Genomic DNA, 18,751 nt, shown 5'->3' on the forward strand with positions numbered 1-18,751 from the left:
TCTCTTTCTGTTTCTGTTTTGGAATTAGCAACGGAGGCTTGGGATGAGATGCATAAGAAATTATTCCTACACACAAGAGCATTTTAAGGACAAAAACCTGACAAATGTCTTGAAATACATCATCTGAACAATGTCTGGATGTGTGGCTACCATAGTATAAGCGGAATAATTGACTCCGGTCCATTGAATTATTAGAAAGTAATCCGTACCTCGGGTGATTTTGATGCTCATTTCTCTCTGGATTTAGTCTTGTCCACATAGCATGTTAAGTCAGTGTCAATAAACACTGTTATTTTCATAAAACTGTCAAATTAAACTTTGCATTATTATTAGAGACATATTTGATATTTTAAACTCCATGACATTTTTTTTTTATGTTTTTGAAAGCCGGTTCTTATGCTCGCAAAGCTGCTTTTGTATAAAAAATACAGTAAAAACAGTAATAATGAACAATTAAAATATATTTAAACATTTTTTTTATTTATTCCTGTGATCAAAGCTGAAATTTCAGCATCATTACTCCGGTCTTTAGTGTCACATGATCCTTCAGAATTAATTCTAATATGCTGATATTAATTAATATTTATATTTTCAATGTTAAAAACAGTTGCGATGCTTAATATTTTTGGGGAAACCTTGATAAAAAAATAAAAAAATCAAGATTCTTTGATGAACAAAGTTCAAAGAAAACATTTATTTAAAAAAAACATTATTTTTATGTAATATTCTTTATTGTCACTTTTGATCAATGCATCCTTTATAATGCAAACCAATTTAATGCAAAAAAATTCACAGATATCCAAACTTTTGAACGGTAGCGTAACAAAAAAAAGATCAGAATATCAGCGAATGTATGTCCCATTTATCTTCATTACATTTGGAATGGGATATACAGAAGAAGATAATAAAGAATTTACATAAATACTATAAATTGTGGTTATATAAAAGTTTCTAATAAAATGCAGAATTCATCTTTGTCGCTCATTTTCTGTTCAAACCTATTATGCACACATTTCTAATACTTTGACCTTTCTGACGTCATATCTGAGTTCCAAAAAATAACTATTGATATTTTGCAAGGCTGTCACCACATATTTATGGGAAACCAATATCCAATATCTGACTGCTAATCTGAATATTGGTGCTGGAGGCATATTTGGCAGATATGGTCCCTGGTATATTGCGCCTAAACGTAGTAAAAATAAGTTTTCTAAAGTTTAGCAGTGACATTTTCAAACTTTAAAATGATAATAAAAAAGTCTATTGAAAATTGTAAGGCACAAATGGCAAAGTTTCCTAAGATTGACTCACACACAGACTGTGACTTTCCATCTATAGAAACTCTGGAAAGCTCACTGACTAAAAAAACATCCTTAAGATCATAGATACTCTGCCTCTATCTCTCTCTATGCTACAGTTTGTAAAGGCTGTTACAAGAAATCAAACTGGCAGGGCGACTTACTTTATCACCTTTGAGACCAGGTAGACCTTGAGGTCCAGGATCCCCTTTCAAACCCTGAGGAGACACAACAAACAGGAACCAGTTTAATCACAGAGTCCGCTACCTCACAGCATCCTGACAGGACAACTTAGGGGAAATCTTTCCAGTAAGCAAACAATGTATCAGTTTGACTTCCCTCAAGTTAAAGAACTCAACAGGGAGCCGCTCCAGCCATCTTTTAGTAAAAATCATGCAGTATGTGTCGGTGAAGCGGCGAGAACTAGTGTCTCTAGGTGTTAATGTGGCCTCATTTACATGACAAATCTGCTCACTTCTGCACTTTTTAGTGAATGATTTGCACAAATTGCATATAGACACAAAAAACACGCTTGCTTTCACAAGCCCTCCGTCTGGAGTCGGGATTAGAATTCCCATCGCCTGCCTGCTAGAGCTTTGTGAGGGGAAATCTGATTGGAGATAAGGCAAAACCACAGGCAAAGTGCTTAAAAGCAACAGAGAGAGAACAGGTGATGAAAAAAATAAAGAGGAGTACAAGAAGGTGAGGGAGGGAAAAACGTCCTAGAAGAGGTGGCTGATAAACGAGGCCTGACACGTATTGACAGGTTAAATTTACAGGGACTCTTGCTAGGTGTGACACATCAAGACCGGCAGCCACACAGAGAGAGATTTCTGAAATAAGTCAGAGGGTACTTAGAGAGAAGGGATCACTGGCCCTCAAAACACAGCAATTTGTCTTAGTTAGGCTTTCGAGTGAGACTATTAATACTGAATTATATCAGGCTCAGATGAGCGCCTTGCCCTTTTTTTAATCATGTCTCTGAGTTCGCGGATAGAGATGCGACTAATTTACTCTTATGATGGCGAAGCTTGTCAAGACAGTTGAGGGAAAGCTCGGCCTCGAGAACACTAATCTGGAGCCCGTCTCCATAAAACTAGACCAATACAAATAAGATGCGTAAATCTGGCAAACCTTCTTTTGCATCAGCTGTCTTACTATGAGACTCTGTTTGTGAGAATGATGATAGTGAGGCTTTACCAAAAAAAAAACAAGTTATTCAAAATAGAATATTTATTTTAGATATGTAATCTTAGCACTTCCCATTCTCTTGCACTATTTAGAACAACAGCCAATGAAATTGCAAGAGAACACTTGCTTGCTAATTGGGGTCAGGCACACACCTGCCGAGTGGTAGGGCTGACGTAAAAAAACAACAAAAAAACACTATCAAATGCATCTTCGATCCCCCTACAGGTTGGAAGTGGAATTGTCCATTACCGCTGTCGTATATAATTTAGCCTACAGCAGCCTACTGTCGCACGCACGCTATTTGTTTATCCAGCACCGGCTTTGGAAATAACGATGTCCACAGACAAGGTAGAGTATGTTGCATGATTTTATGTAACATAAAAGTATGATGTATTGCGACATCAGACACGAAGAAAAACAAAATAATGACATTGCTTGCTATTTTTTTGCTATTGCAATGTTTGCCGTAAAGCAAGTCAAATTTGTAGTTTCTTATGTCTCATTTGAACTACAGATCCGCTACCCGATCTGGCAAGGGTCACAAAGCGAATGCAGAAGTGCCGTTCACCCTGTTACGAGTTGATGAACCATTGCAACGATTTTGGAATATTTGGTGTTGCTTTAATACAAAAGTACAAATAAAGTTTACAATACAATAAAGTTCCATTTGTTAACATTAGTTATTTAACTATTAACGGTAACACTTTGTTTTACAGTGTCCTTGTTACATAAGTTACATGTACTTACAATAGTATTAACAGTTAATTATGCATAATTACATGCAGCTAACCCTCAACCAAACCCTAATCCTACCCTTACTCTATAGTAAGTACATTCACTTAATTAATATTACTCAGTACTTAAATATATAATGACACCATAAAATAAAGTGTAACCCTATTAACTAAACTAAAATAGGCACTATTCAGTGTATTCCGTGCAGCGTTTAGTAAGTGAGCACTACGTTTCAAACGTATCCTCAATCCAGCAAGCGATTACATTTATCGTTTCTTGACCAAACTTTGACCGAGGCCATAAAAGATAGAAGGATGTAAGAATCTGCACTTGAACCTGATCAGGATTGCAGTACTGTGAAACACGGGTGGAGGGGCAAGCTCGCATCGGGACTGGGATGGAGGTTAGACTGAGGCTGCTCTTAAATGATGTATGTTCAGAGGGGTCTTTGGAGAGTGCACTCCCGTCCTGCTTTTGGCAGAATCTAATGACTCCTTGAGGGAACCAGTGCACCTTTCCTTTGTTGTTCCACCTCCCCGAGAGCAGCCCCAGTTAAGAACAGCTGCATTGGCCCTTTTCAGAGGGGCTTGAGCTCCAGGCCTTACAGGCTGTTCCGATGGAGAGACTGACTGCATAGTTAGCCTCTGCTTGCCCTGGGCACTTCAGCACAAGCGGGCAGGTGAAGGATGGGTTAAAATCAGGGCTGTGTCCTTTTCCCAGTCTCGTCACACTAGCGTGAGGTCAAAATGCCCCGGGGTATTCTGCTCACTTGCCTGATAATTATGTACACCACAGCGCGTCCTGGCTGCAGAACAGGCCAGGTCACAAAACAATCTGGCATCTTCCCAATACAGAGGCACACACACACACTCAGCATTCCCAAAAAGGTTTTGGACACTGAAGCCAAACTTAATGTATGAATATAATCACATCAGATTATATGTTTAATCAAATGGCTTTCATTTTGTTTTAAAGAAATGTAGCACTTCACAAATATTAACAGTTTCTATGAAAGCCTATTTCTACCTAAAAACACGTAATTCATTGCATTACACATTTATAATCGGACTACTAGACCATTTGATTACTTTTGAACTAACTCATTTATCACATTGAATTGAATAGATAATCCTGTACCATATTGATATAAAAAGACGGAGATAGAATATATATTCCATTCTTTGTTATCAACAACATCAAGTGCATTAAATATTACATTACATCAGGGGCTCATGATTTGTGAGTTTAATGAAAATATATGAAGTAATTTAATGATAAAAACTTAAAATAAAATTAAAAATATATTTTTTTACCTGCATGTTATGTGACCAACCCACATCAGAGAACCACGAACTTCATTTTATTATTATTATTTATAAGGGTGCTCTGTTTGATCGGACGCCAATCGTTATCGGCCAATAATAGCTTTATTCAAAATCAGATAAGACTGAGGTATTACTTATTGGACCAAAAACCTACACACAGAATCTGTCAAGGGTCGTTCACACCAAGAACGATAACTATAAAGATGACTATAACTATATTTGCGTCCACACCAACGAACGATAACAACACCTGGTCACTGCAACTTCAATGGAAGCAAGACAATACTGTCGAAATGAGCGCTGGATACCTGAGATAATACTTCTCACCATTTATTCTGATCGATTGAACGATTGTTTTCCATATCCATTTTCTTGAAAAGGGGCTTGATTTGTCAAACAGTGGTGGATTATTCTGGACCTCTGCAATTAACTTCTCCGCAATGTCGTCCGCCATTTTAAATGCTTAATGGATTCTGATTGGTTGTCAGTGTTTTATTGTTCAACTGCTGGAAAAAAAAGTTTCAAAAGTGATCCCAACGATAACGTTTCTCTATATCGTTATCGTTATAGCTGTGGTGTGAACTCTGCTATTCTTTAATATCGAGAACGATTTTTAGAACTATATCTTTATCGTTATCTTCATCGTTATTGTCCTTGGTATGAACGGGCCTTAAGAATACAATTTGCATTACTTCATCCTCCACAGTAAAAGACCTGGGTGTTATATTAGACAGCAACTTGTCTTTCAAAACTCATATTTCATGTTACAAAAACAGCCTTCTCCCACCTCAAAAACATCGCTAAGCTCTGGAACATGCTATATGTTTCTGATGCAGAAAAGTTAATTCATGTATTCATGACCTCTACACTAGATTACTGTAGTTAGTTAGTCCAAGAGTTAGTCCAAAATGCAGCTGAGTCAAGAAAATATGATCATATAACACCAATTTTATCATCTCTACGGTTTACCTGTTAAGTTCCATATCAATAACAAAGTATTGCAACTGATCTATAAGGTCCCGAATTCTTTAGCTCCTGTGTAGCCGATCTTCTGTCGATCTTCTAGCGATCTTTAAGGTCACAAAACTTGGGGGTCTGTAAGTACCTAGGATATCTAAGTCCACTAAAGGAGGGAGAGCGTTTTCGCATTTGGCTCCTGATGATGTTTGGGGCTCAGACACGCTCTCCCAGTTTAAATCTAGACAAAAGACACATCTCTTTAATCAAGTATTCACATAATACAACTCAAAACCTTGTACTCCAGCTCAAGTGCACATGATTATCTTTGCTTGAAATGTTATGAACCGCAGCTATGCTAATTACTTTCTATTTGTTTTTTGTTTTTATCTCAGGATGCCCATCCTGACGTGTCCAACTCCTGCAAGGACTTTAGATGACGCAAACTCTGAATCCACATGCACCAATGCTACATTTTCTAAACATTTTAATCATTGTGTTAACAACTTCTAATAATTACTTCAATGAGCTCATTGTTCCTGCCTTAACTGAATGCAGTGTTAGCTAACTGCGAGATGTGTATATGTACTTGGACACTGTCACCTCTGATAACAGATCACTCTAAATTGTAATGTAGACACATGCATATTCTGTAAAGCTGCTCTGAAACAATAAGATAGGTATTGTGAAAAGCGCTATACAAATAAATGTGAATTGACTGCTGAGAATGTGAATATAGTTTGATCGGTGGTCTCTATAAAGGCTGTTCAGAAGAGCCTTGTGAGACTTTTTTTCATATGCAACTAAAATTGCTTCAGTACATATTCACCAGTTCTACCAGATGTCGGAAAAGGACAATAAATTTGCAATGTCTTTGCGGAGACATTGCAACGACAGCAACCCTACAGCAATGACAGCAAGAAACGATTTTAGTGCATTTCTTTCATTCACAGCGTTGAATGAAACGCATTCATTCACACAGCATTCATTCGTTCCTCCATAAAAGCCCAAAGTTAACGTCAAAAAACAACTAGATCACTGACTTCTGTAAAATACAGTCTATTGCTGTTGCTACTGTGGTAATCCTAAAAGTGAAATGATTTTTGTAAATAAAATGCTGTGTGGATCTCAGTTTCAGTGATAGTCACATGACTAGTGGCTGGTATGTGTGTTTGATTTCACAAACCTGGAAGACCTTATGAACGTATAGAAGCAGTAGACTTTTTTCAGAAAGGAAAATTTACAAGATAAAAAGCAAGCTGGATCAATGAATTCTGAATAATTCACTGCCATTGTGTAACATGTAAACATGTAATCAATAGAAAAGTAACAGCAGTCTGATTATGAGTATTTTAAAATGTAATATAATCTAAGCACTTAATTTTTGTAATCTGATTACGTAATCCAGATTACATGTAATCTGTTACTACCCAGCACCTAAGTAAATTAATTAATTTCGCATTGGCACCAATTTGTTACAAAAAATATAATAGTCAGTTCTGAGAAAAGCGTTGGTATAATTTGTTTGGAGATGCCATCTATTTAAGAGTGACTTGAGTGTCCAAAAGTGTGCAAATCTGGCCAGTGTCTACACACAGGTACTTGCAGACATGTTTACAGACTCACAGACATAATAAACATCCATTAACACCTCTCAAATACACATATAACATGCAGCGACCGGTTTCCACAGTGCTTTTCCAACTCTTGGTTGAGATCAAATTTAAATTCATATCAGGAAAAAAACGAGCAAGGTCCATCTCAGAGGCGCGCATGTTTTAAGCAGAGAGAACTGTTGATATGTTGAATGGCAGGCCTTCAAAGAACTTTGGAACAAGATCCAGTGGAGTAACAGAGATATCCCAAGCGCTGGCCACAAATGCCAAGAGGGTTACGCCAGGAAATGCTTTTTGCGAGTTTCCATTTGCTCAGCGATTCATTGCTACAAACGTTTGAAGTAGTACAGCTCAGGACGATACCATCTGAATCAAACTTTCACTTAGGAAAACATGCTGAGCTGCTTCACCATTGCCAGTGATACCTTTTTATCATATATAACACTGAACTCCACATTTCAGATAAACATTTTTAGCCATGTCATATGAAAAATGCTTTCATCTGCTAATCAAGTAAAAGAAATATGCATCCTTTCATAGCATAGGACACCTATATTAACGCTTTACGTAACCCATAATATTCTGAAGGATAGTGTAACTAACACGCCATGTTATGCACCGAGTTTCTCAACGGACAAGTGATACACGGCGTCATGCACATTCCATTCTGAACGTTCTCACATAACCCCTGTGGGCCTCAGATATCAGGTATTGACTTTAAAAGACTTAAATTAGCCAGCCATTAGAACATTTTGACTCAGGGTGTTGACTCTGTGAATAATGCCATGTGTCTTTAGATATAGTAGATTGATCAGGTTTCTTACATCTTTCCAAGGTGATCACACAGGGTCGGGCTCTCCGGCTTCTCCCTTCTCACCCTTACAATCAGAGTAATAATACATCAATATTTCATTTGAGGTGTCCTCGCAGGTTGAACACAACAAAAAAAACATGCAGCACAAATAATCATTTGATTCACAAACGCATGATTTTTATGAGCTGGTTCTTTTAGTCAAACTCACAAATCCCAACTAGTGAGTTACTGGATTGAATTGGTCAAATCAGTTTTAAATACATTAATTAGCAGTTTGAATCATTCATATGACTCAGTGACTCAACTGAACCATTCTTGACTTTAAATTAATCTTGAAATCTAACTGAAAAGGGTTTGTGTTATGTGTATGGCTTATGAATTTGTGTAATGAGTTATTGCTTATATGGTTCTCAATTTCTCAAGTTCAAATTTTTACATATTTTTATAATTTTGAAAACATTTATTAGTATACATTTTGTTTTCCTCAACAATATTTTCAGCTAAAAAAGAATACAGTTGTTTAATTATAGGCAAATAAATTCACAAACACAACTTTTGCTGGGAAATTATGGTTTTCATAACAAAATATTACTCACTGATTTTTAATTTTCAACCCATTCCAATTGATGACAAACAAATAATTCGGTAACACTTTTACCTAAACCATTTATTTACAAAGCATTCTAAAGGTATTCCTAATATAAGGCTTTAAGTAAAGTGTTACCCATTCATTCTTGCAATTTGTACAAAAACCTCTAGAGCCTCTAAATAAAAAATATAAAAAATGTAAGATAAAAAACTTGTTTTAGTTTTAGTTCAAGGCATAAAAACCAGATAAAAACGCATATAGATTACTAAAAAAATAACAATAGGTCTAGCCTCATTTTTGAACCCTGCCATTTGGCAAGTAGTTAAAAGAATCGAAACCATAATGTTCATTACGTTTCACATACTGTACATCATATGTAGCCTAAACTAAATTAGGGTATTGTGCATGTGCATGCATGCTTAGTCTGTTTGCACCATCTTTGCTTATGTACTTTTTGACACCAGGAAGGGTTAACAAATATCTAAATGCGGAATATAAAAACAAAATCAGTCCACACATGATCTAGCGGTCTGGCTGCCTACAATCAACGTACTGTACAAAACAAGGCTGTTGCTCAATTAATGTGTGATTCGTAAGGAGTTCATAGCAAAGGAAAGTGTGGTAACTGGAAAGTTCTGACTTTTCAACATCAAGGGCAATCATATTTAATTAGGGAAGTTTGGAAAAAGCCTCCATTATATTAAGAAAAGGAAGCAGATTTTTAAACAGCAGTTGACAGTAGCTTTGTTCACCCTAGAGAGTTATCTGTTCTCGCATATCCATTCAAGCATGCCTTTTTCAGACAGATTAGCTCAAAGGTCTTGGACAATGCTATCTACAATCCATCTGCCAATCATGTTTATGAAATGGCCATTCATTACTGTAGTAAGGATTTTCCCAAGGAAATGTCAAAGTATTCTTTGTGTCTCATATCTGATATTGCACACTCACATTCTTAAACAATTGCAACTCTCAAATCGCCGCCTCTGCCCAGATTTCTCAACAAACCGTGTAAAACACTGGCACAAAATGATCATTTCACAGCTGTGAACTATGAAGAGATGATACATGTCTATTTTCAATGTCTAGCATGTAAAGTTGAGTGTTCTACATCTGCCTTAACAACCCTCTACATATGTGACTAAATCTTCACTCTGGACGACTAAATAATGTCTATCATTAGCCATCGGCTAATACATTCTTAGATTTGACTTGCCAGTGTAGCAGAGATATATTTTCACTCGCTGAACACTGACTTTGTTCTCCATCATATTGGATGTATAGGATTCTTGTGCTCAAAAACAAAGCAAAATGGAATAGAATGCAGGGGTCTTGAGATGCATTTTTAGAATTTTAAATTCAAATGTTACATTTTTATAGCCCTCCTAGATCATGAATGCTGAAAAAAAAAAAAAAAAAAAACAGTGAAATGGTTTTAATTGATGATTGCCATTAAATTAATTTCTGTTCAAAATCAAAATGTGTTCATTAGTCAAATGTGACCTACTTGAATAGGTATATTTATTTCTCACCGAAATTACAAACTTTAGCCATATATATATATATATATATATATATAAGTAATATTTGTTTTATATATATATATATATATATATAAATATATATATATATATATATATATATATATATATATATATATATATATATATATATATATTCCTACATAACACCAAGGAAAAAAAAAAACAAAAGAGAAGGGCCTCCAAAAGTAAGCAATCTACTTTCATCTTGAGATGTAAACCAGATCTAACAATCTAGGCATACATCCATGTTTTTGTACAGAAGCAGAAATCAAAGTTGTTGCTAGTGAACTCTAGAGCTAAAATCCCTCCCCGCCATCACATAATTCAGAGAGAACAACAGCAGTCTGGCAAAATAAGTTATTTTCATATCGAAGCGTGGTCAGAATCGGCCACAATGGGTGTTTCTGAGACACTTTGATGGCTATTTGAATGGCATGGGAGGCTGTGTACTCTAAACACACCCCTAAAAGTATGGCTAAATCTATCAGACGGGCTATAAAACTGCCTGTCACCACGGCAATATAATCAAGGATGGGGCCGCTGTACCCTTACCAATGTCCCTGGCTGGAGAGAGAAAAAAATGATGACAACCGCTTGAAGTTTTTTTTCTGATCCATTATATACACAAGTTGTCAAAAAAAAGTATACAAGTGTTATGAAAGTAATATGCGCTGTCCTGAGCAATCTTCTTGCATTGAAATAAAACTACAAATGAAAAAGTGAGAAGAAATAGTACTCAAGGTGTTGCACTAGCCCAGAACTCAACCCGACTGAAATGTTGCGGCGGGACCCTCATAAACAGATGCCCACAAACCTCAATGAACTGAAGCAACGTTGTAAAGAAGAGCGGGCCAAAATTCCTCCAGAACGATGTGAGAGACTGATACTGTCATACAGAAAACTTATTGCTGCTAAAAGTAGCTCAATAAGCAACTGAATCATAGGGTGTACTTAGTTTGTCACGCATGGCTTCTCCATTTTGGCTTTATTTTTGCTAAATAAATAATGACACGGTGTAATATGTGTGGTGTTGTTCATCTGAGGTTTACCTACATTAATTGTAAGACCTGCTAACAACCAGATGTTTTTTATTGTTACGATACTTAAAACCATAAAATTCTAAAGGGTGTCCTTTCTTTTTCACGACTTATTATATATATAGGATACTGTCATGTAAAATTGGATAAAGCGCAGAAATATTCAACGTTTGTCGACTGTACGTCTCCAGCGATGCTGAACTGAGTTCGCACGGACTGACCGTCACGCACAGAATAGGCTACACCAACCTGATCTCATGGGAAAACGTACAAATTCTACGAGGTGGCTAATTCGTACGAATTCATGCGACCTCACTCGTACGAATTAGTACGAATTTTGCAAAATCGTACATATTTTATGAATTGCCCAATTCGTATGAATTCATACGAATGACCTAACCCTGACCCCGCCCCTAAACCTACCCATCACGTGGGTTTAGACAAATCGTACAAATTCGTACGAGTGAGGTCGTACGAATTAGCCACCTTTTTATCATTCGTAAGAATTCGTACGAATTGGTCGTGAGATAGTGTTGAATACACACGTTTGTATGTAGTCTACAAATACACACTTCAGAAAATCTCACAGCTGAATTCGATTAAGTCTGCAAGGTTTGTGAAATTAAATGTTTATTAGATATTCAAATTATTAGTGTTTGCCATCCTATTACTAATAATAGAAAAGTAAACATTATAATATCTTGTCGTATACGGTTTACTCTCTTTGTAAACAGAGAATTGTATTTTCCCAATAATGTATTAGAACAGTTATTAAGGAACTATTAACAAACGAATTAAAGGGACACTTCACCCATTTGCATTAAGCTTTGCATTGTTAGAAACCCAGTCATACTATTGAATGGTCGTGCAACACTCTCTCATTTTCCCCTGAGACGGGAGAAATCTGTTATTTACCTCTTACACTTCCTCCTACAATGACGCAAAAATCGTCATTTTGCGTCATTGTAGGAGGAAGTGTTAGAGGGGGGGATTTCTGTTAAGACTACAGACACTAGTTTCTCATCTTTCCCAGAGTGGGGCGCGCTCACGCTACAGACCTATTACAGATCAGTGGGTGGGACTTTACTCTCTGAAACTGAAAGCAATATCCTCCATCTTGTTTGAAGCTAAGCTAACAGGCGCTGTGGAGACAGATGTACAGTTATGACAATAGCGGAGGAGAGTGCTCAATATGATATAGAAGAAGAGGATTTCGGAAGTCTGATGCTTGAATCAGGTGTTTGTGGCTACCTTTACAAGCCGCATTATAGCGAAGAGCAGCCGAGGCAGAAGACCTGCCTGCCGCGGACGAGGAGCCCGGACTGGCTCGAGTTAGGGCGGACTGGTGGCGCCGGTGATGCAGCTACGAACCGCTACGAACACAGAGATAGAGTCCGTCTGCGGCAAAGAATTTCAACGATGACAATTTCTCCTGGACGAAATCTCTGAATCAGACGAGGACACGGACGTTTGTGTTGTGAACTATCCTAGTTTCGCACCGCATATGTTCTGACTGAACATCCAGGTACCATGCAATAATTCACCTTTTCGAAAGAAATACAAACGAGGAGTAATGCACTATATGAGTTCGCCAACTAACTAGACATTTTGTGTGAATGTGAAATGAATTTCAAGCTCTGGTAGTAGCTAGCCTTGTAGACGGAAGAGTGATTTCTCTTATAGACGAATCCGACGAGCGTTCTGTGTAGGCTGCCATCTTGTGGCGACGCCATTACTGAGCTGTTACCAAGCGTGCCGCACAAGCCCTGAAAAGTGAAGCCAAAACGTCTCGATCGCCCCCCGGTGGCTGGTCCTAGTATAGGTCATAAGCCCCGCCTCCCCGTGTTATTCAACGGGACGCGAGACCAACTAAACAATTAAATTACACTTGAAATATCTTTTTTCCAAAGGTGGTTTCTTTCATTTGCTGTCGTTTTTATCACGCTGATGTAAGTTCAAGTGTCTGTTTCAAAAATAAGTTGGATTTTAGTTAGTTACGTGATGCGGTGGTGTAACGTCATGATTGACAGCTGTGATTGACAGGTTCTCCGAGCGAAGTAGTCACTGAAGCACCAACGGACATTTTTTTCGGGATCTTCGGAGGACTGAGGAGATTGTATTTACTTTATTTTAACAAGCCTCTTGTCGTACTGCAATCATTTTTTTAAAAAGTGTGCAGAATGCACTTTCCCTGCGAGAGTGAGGGCGGAGCGTTGATCTCGCGGCTTTACTTCCTGCTCACTACTGCGCAGGTCTGGTCCCGAAATCGCTACTGCGCAGACTCAAGTTCCAATATGTCAGCGCCATATCGGGACTCTGGCGGCTTCAGTTCTCATCAATGGAAGAGAGCGAAGGGGCGTCGTCCATCTTTTTTTACAGTCTATGGCTGTTACTAGTATGTAAACAAACCTCCGTGATAACGCAAACGCACCTTCGATGACAGCTCCTGCCAGGATGTATGACTTGTTGGGTTGATGATGTTAGACAGTGGCCTCCAGTCACAGATGAAGGTACAAACGATCTTACAGATTATTTATGAAAATGAATTAAGATTGCTTGGCAATAACTATGGTAGCTAGGCAAGCTAACGAGGAAACTATTAAAAGATCTGTCCATTTGGCAACAATAAATAAATGAATGATATCAAATAAACAAATTCATGTTTTTATTTTGTGACCATTATTTATCTCATTTTCACATTTCAAAAGGAAAGGGTAAGGTACAGCTAACTGCTAGCGTTGTTGGTTCTCAGAGTCACAGTCAAGCAAATACAGTAATGTTACTACTGCCCCAACGCGCCCCTTCGGTTGTTTTAAAGGTATTTAAGAGTATTTTCTCCTTCGCCTGGCATCCGATGATCAACAAAATGCCAACTACAGGTCACTGATAGAGGGTCAAAAAAATTATCTAAGCTCCGTAGCCTATATGGGTTGGACAAATAATGCACACTCTACCAGATGATAAATACATAGTTCTTAAAGGACCTGTCCGATTTTCACAGACCATTAACAACACTTACACTGTTCAAATAACTCTGCAGAGGAAGAATAGTAAAGTTGTAGATGTAACGTTAGTGACAGTCGTAAATCGCGGGCTGTTTATTCCAGTGGACGCAACCAAACCAATAGGAGGCAATGGCGCAACGCCATAGACAGTAAAAGAAATGGACACAGCGACCCCATTGGGACTCAATTGAGACAAGTGAAGCCCATTTTTAGCGATTTCTTAGCACTTCCTTTCCTGACGCGCAGACTCAAATCGAGCAAAGCGTTACACGGACCACGTGAGCAACCCGTCTGTCTTCTAGTAGCTGTGCCAAGAGAAATCTGAATCATTCCCTTCCGAATCTTGCAGAGACGGAGAGTGTAAGTAGGAATTGTCCATGAGCATGGAGCAGGATCAACTTTTGCTAGGTATTCTCATTAATTATATTGTCATTTTGCCTCTACGTCCCCCCGATTGCCCGCGAGCTTCTCCTCCCGTCCATACGGTAATCTCTCTAATGTGCGACAAAGAGTCGCTTGGTTATGACGCAATCGTTAGCCTACTTTTACAAAAACTGCTTCTACGGGGCCATAACATAAGCTACAAGGTAATGGAGCATTTTATACATTGTCGTGTTTCTTTAGAAATAAAAAAGGTACAAATGGAGTCTTCAAACGCCTCAGATGTAAAGTTATTCGCTGTCAAAGTGACGCCAAAATGAATGGAAGTCAATGGGATTGCTAACGCAAGTGAAGTTCCGCTCAAGATGGCGGCACCCGGCCGACTTCAACTTCCGGTCGACTTCCTTCCCGCTTGCGCAACGCTACCCAGCAACAGCTCAGTAATGGCGCCCGCTTACTTCCGGTAGTTTCGCCGGATTCGTCTATAGGCAGATATGCGCTTTCTGGATTAGTGGGAGTGGCTTGCGGAGCTGTGCAATGTGGTGCATTGTGGGAGTTGTTGTCTTTCATACAAATGCGTTCTGAAGTTATTTTTTGTCTTTTCTCGGTCACGAAGGCACCAAATTAAAAAATTATTTTACATTTCGACTACATATATGACCCACTTTAAATAAAAAACAATGTTCAAATGGGTGAAATGACCCTTTAAGGAAACTAATTAAGGATGTGTTTACACGACAACGACAATGCTTAAAACAGAAAAGTTTTTCCTTCAAATTCTTCAGCGTACAGATGACACCATTGTCAAACCGAGCCCCATTCACACGCATTCGCAAAAATGACTAAAAACACTGTATTCTTCTGCCAAGCCATTAGATGGCGATGAAACATGATTGAACACGAGTCGTGTAAATAGCCCCCAAAACTTGGTGCTGAGAACACCAGCAACTGTCAAAATAAAAGTCCCACTTCCCATCAGATGTCGATAATTAAAAAATGTCAAATATCAGCAAATGAACTGAGCTTAGCGACATATCAGTCGACAACTAGAAGAAACCACAATTCCTTTGAAAAAGTATCGTGGATTATGTCCTGCAGTAAATGTCTGTAGAAAATGTGAATGCATAAACTGTCACTGTATTACAAGCCCATTAATGATTTAATGTTCTTTTTTTTCATAGATCATTTCAGACTTGGATGTGCTCTCTGTATTTTAAAGAAAGGCTGTCAGTTGATTAAAAGTTTGATTACATTAATAACACTGGTTAATTATAATGAATCAGATTGATCGCGTGTACAATATCTGTTAAGACAAGCCCCCATTCAAAAACATTATGTAGGCTACGTTTTATTGTGGCATAAAAAGTGACTTTAGAATTTGTTCTCTGTAAGAAAAATCTGTTGAAAAATAAGCAATGTCCAAGCAGAAAAAAAACAATACATTTTCCATTAGGTTTACAGACATTTCTTTTAATCCTAAAATTCATATTAACATTGTATATTGTCATATTTATTGGTGTTTTTTATTTCAATATTATTGTCATATAGCAGATTTTGTTTTTCAAAAGCCCCAAATTCTATTTAATTTCACTGCAGACTCTGGAAAAAAAAAATGGCATGGCAAAACTTGGCATTTCAAGCTTGAATTGCTCTGAATCACATTTTTATGACTTTGTGCAGAGCTTAAAATAAAGCCTAAAATTAAAGCACATTATTCTTTCACTGCCTTGCAAGCACTGGAAATTTTCTTTTTGCACAAGTGAATCTAGTTTAGTTTTTTTTCTTTTTCTGGTGAACAGCAGGGCAGGGCATTGCAGGTGAAAAGGTAAACAGCTTCAGTTTATCACCTTGAACTCAAGGAGAATTCACATTCTGATTTCCATTTCATGCTATTAATATTTGATTTAGCTGCAAAGTCACGGCTGTAGTGGAGTCTGGGTTCATGCTGTCAGTACTTCTAAAAAGCAAACACTCTTTTCTCTTACCTTCTCTTATTGCTTTACATGCAAAAAAAAAAAACACATTTGCATAGACATGCTGTAGCTTGGAAACCAACGGTGTTCTGCCTAGAGTGCATTGGCTGCATACATATTCATGTGTATATAAATCCCTTAATGTAGATGGGCAATTTAACGTGCTGTAATTAAGACTGTCCAATTCGTAATCATCTCACCATGATCAGACCAAAAAACAACCGACTCGTACAGAGAAAGACAGAGAGATTGTGTTTCTTTTGCCCCTGGAGAGCATAGGGTGGCACTTTGTGCATCACAGAGAGTGAACTGTAATTATGAGCTGGTGCAGAACCAGTTTTATTGAATCTCATTAGTGAACAATAGCCTGTTTTAGTAGACACAAATAATGGGTAGCTTACAGAAAAGAACCAGAATTATGCACTTATGTTGCTATAGTTTTACTAGTTGTATTATGGTGTATATATTTTTTTGGAAACATTAATTATATTAGTTATTAATAATATTCAATAAGTAACACATTTATTATTATTTAATATTGATGCTTTTTCGATATAATCAATGGACATTTTTTTGAGGAAGTTATCTGAAAACTATGCATTGAACATTTTGTGGTGCAATATGGTGCTTTTTGACAACTTAGAATACAGAAAAAGTATTTTCCAATAATGATGTAATTTTAATGACATGTCACACAACTTGTGTTCGACTCATAATATTGTCCTGTCGTTTGACTTTTAAATTCCTTTGAATTCAGTGAATTCATCTTCCTGACATTCAGATGCGACTATTTTAATAAAACAATTTTGGAGGTCTCCTAGAACAGGTTTACATGTATTCAAGGTCAAAAAACACTATTTTTCTCATAATATACATTGCACATCACCTCTTTGCATCCTCAGTGTCTAAAACGGTTCGATAGAGGATTCAATCTCTCTAAACTCCTTTCCGGGAGCTTTCTCTGCTCTGGTTGGTCAGCTGGCCCAGTCTGTTGTGATTGGTTGTCCGCTTACAGCATGTGTCAGAAACGAAACGTCCATTACCATATCTGAATTTCGGGTCAAAGTAGACGTTGTTCAAAGGCAGCCAATGAAGACCATAGACTGGCATTATGCAAATTTGTTATAAACCTATATAGATGAAACCTTATTTCAGCAGTTCAGAATCGATTCTTTCAGGAGACAGTAACTTTGTCGTATGTGTACTTTGATCTTTAAGACCAGACCTTTTACAGTCACAAACAGCTATATTACACACTGCATGAAAAGGAATATAAATAAAAAAGCATAATAAAGCTTTAAAATTCACACTCCTGAATTGAATGGTAGCCAGTTCTCACAATCTTTTTACCCATCCCTGTAGACAACATCTAGATCCTTCCATTAGCAGTGAGAAAAGCTGCATTGTTAGACGGCTCTGACCAAGTAGTTTGGATTGGATCTCCAATGAATCAAACGTAACTGAGAGTTGTCGTGACATGATGTAGAAACCAAATGCTCAGCAAGGTGCACATATTCTCGGTCACTCTCACTATATCTGTCATGTATTAGCGTCTCCTGAGGATCGACATGCAGCTGTCAGCTTCACCTGCTAGACCGTTAAACACATTTGATCCTTAGTACATGCTGGTACGTCTTTCAATTGTAAGTGCACAGATTTCTGGCAAATATTGCCAGAATACAGTTATCCCAGCAACACAAAGATTAACTGATCTACTTTGTCTAGGATGTTTATATTATCTACATTCACATTTTGGGGGATTTGACGCTTAAAACTTTGCAGACCTTTTACAAACACAAACAGCTATATTACACACTGCATGAAAGGTGCATGGGGATTTGTTGATTTGAGGAAAATATATGCAGGAGTTTCAGCATTACACCGAGGTACAGGTGCAATTCCATAGTCAATGAAAAGATGAACTCATTAAGCTGTTCAATCTGAATAAGGGTGGAAAAGAAAACGAGGAACACATACCTTGGGTCTTTAGTGACCTGATACATGTATGTCATTTACTACCACCCTCCTCATTCATTTTTTAAAGTTAGACATCAACCTTCTTAATATTCCTCAATCAATTCATTATAAACAATATAATAAAAAAAGAAAATTATAAAGGAAAGCTTTTTTTTTTGTAAATGTATTGTGGGTGTGTAACGATGTAGGTATATTTTTTTCTGCACAACTATAATTGAATCTTTGATGACTTAATAATAGCAATTCACCTTTGTTCCACAGGTTGGCACTGTCTGATACACAATGAAGTGATGTTTCACTCACAATTAC

At 37.5% G+C, this 18,751-nt stretch overlaps 1 protein-coding gene across 3 annotated transcripts in view; it reads right to left on the reverse strand.

The window, feature by feature from the left end:
* LOC308681723 (uncharacterized protein) overlaps nucleotides 1–18,751 on the reverse strand; it is a 188,134-nt gene that overhangs the window by 139,174 nt on the left and 30,209 nt on the right. For 2 of the 3 annotated variants that reach the window (XM_081350827.1, XM_081350825.1), the window contains one exon: nucleotides 1,463–1,516. The exons of the other annotated variant lie outside the window; for it this stretch is intronic. In XM_081350827.1, the coding sequence (XP_081206953.1) occupies nucleotides 1,463–1,516 (54 nt within the window). The remainder of the gene's footprint in view (nucleotides 1–1,462; nucleotides 1,517–18,751) is intronic. 3 annotated transcript variants of the gene reach the window in all.

Source organism: Scardinius erythrophthalmus, assembly GCF_964197995.2.
Source record: "Scardinius erythrophthalmus genome assembly, chromosome: 21".
Classification (NCBI taxonomy): domain Eukaryota; kingdom Metazoa; phylum Chordata; class Actinopteri; order Cypriniformes; family Leuciscidae; genus Scardinius; species Scardinius erythrophthalmus.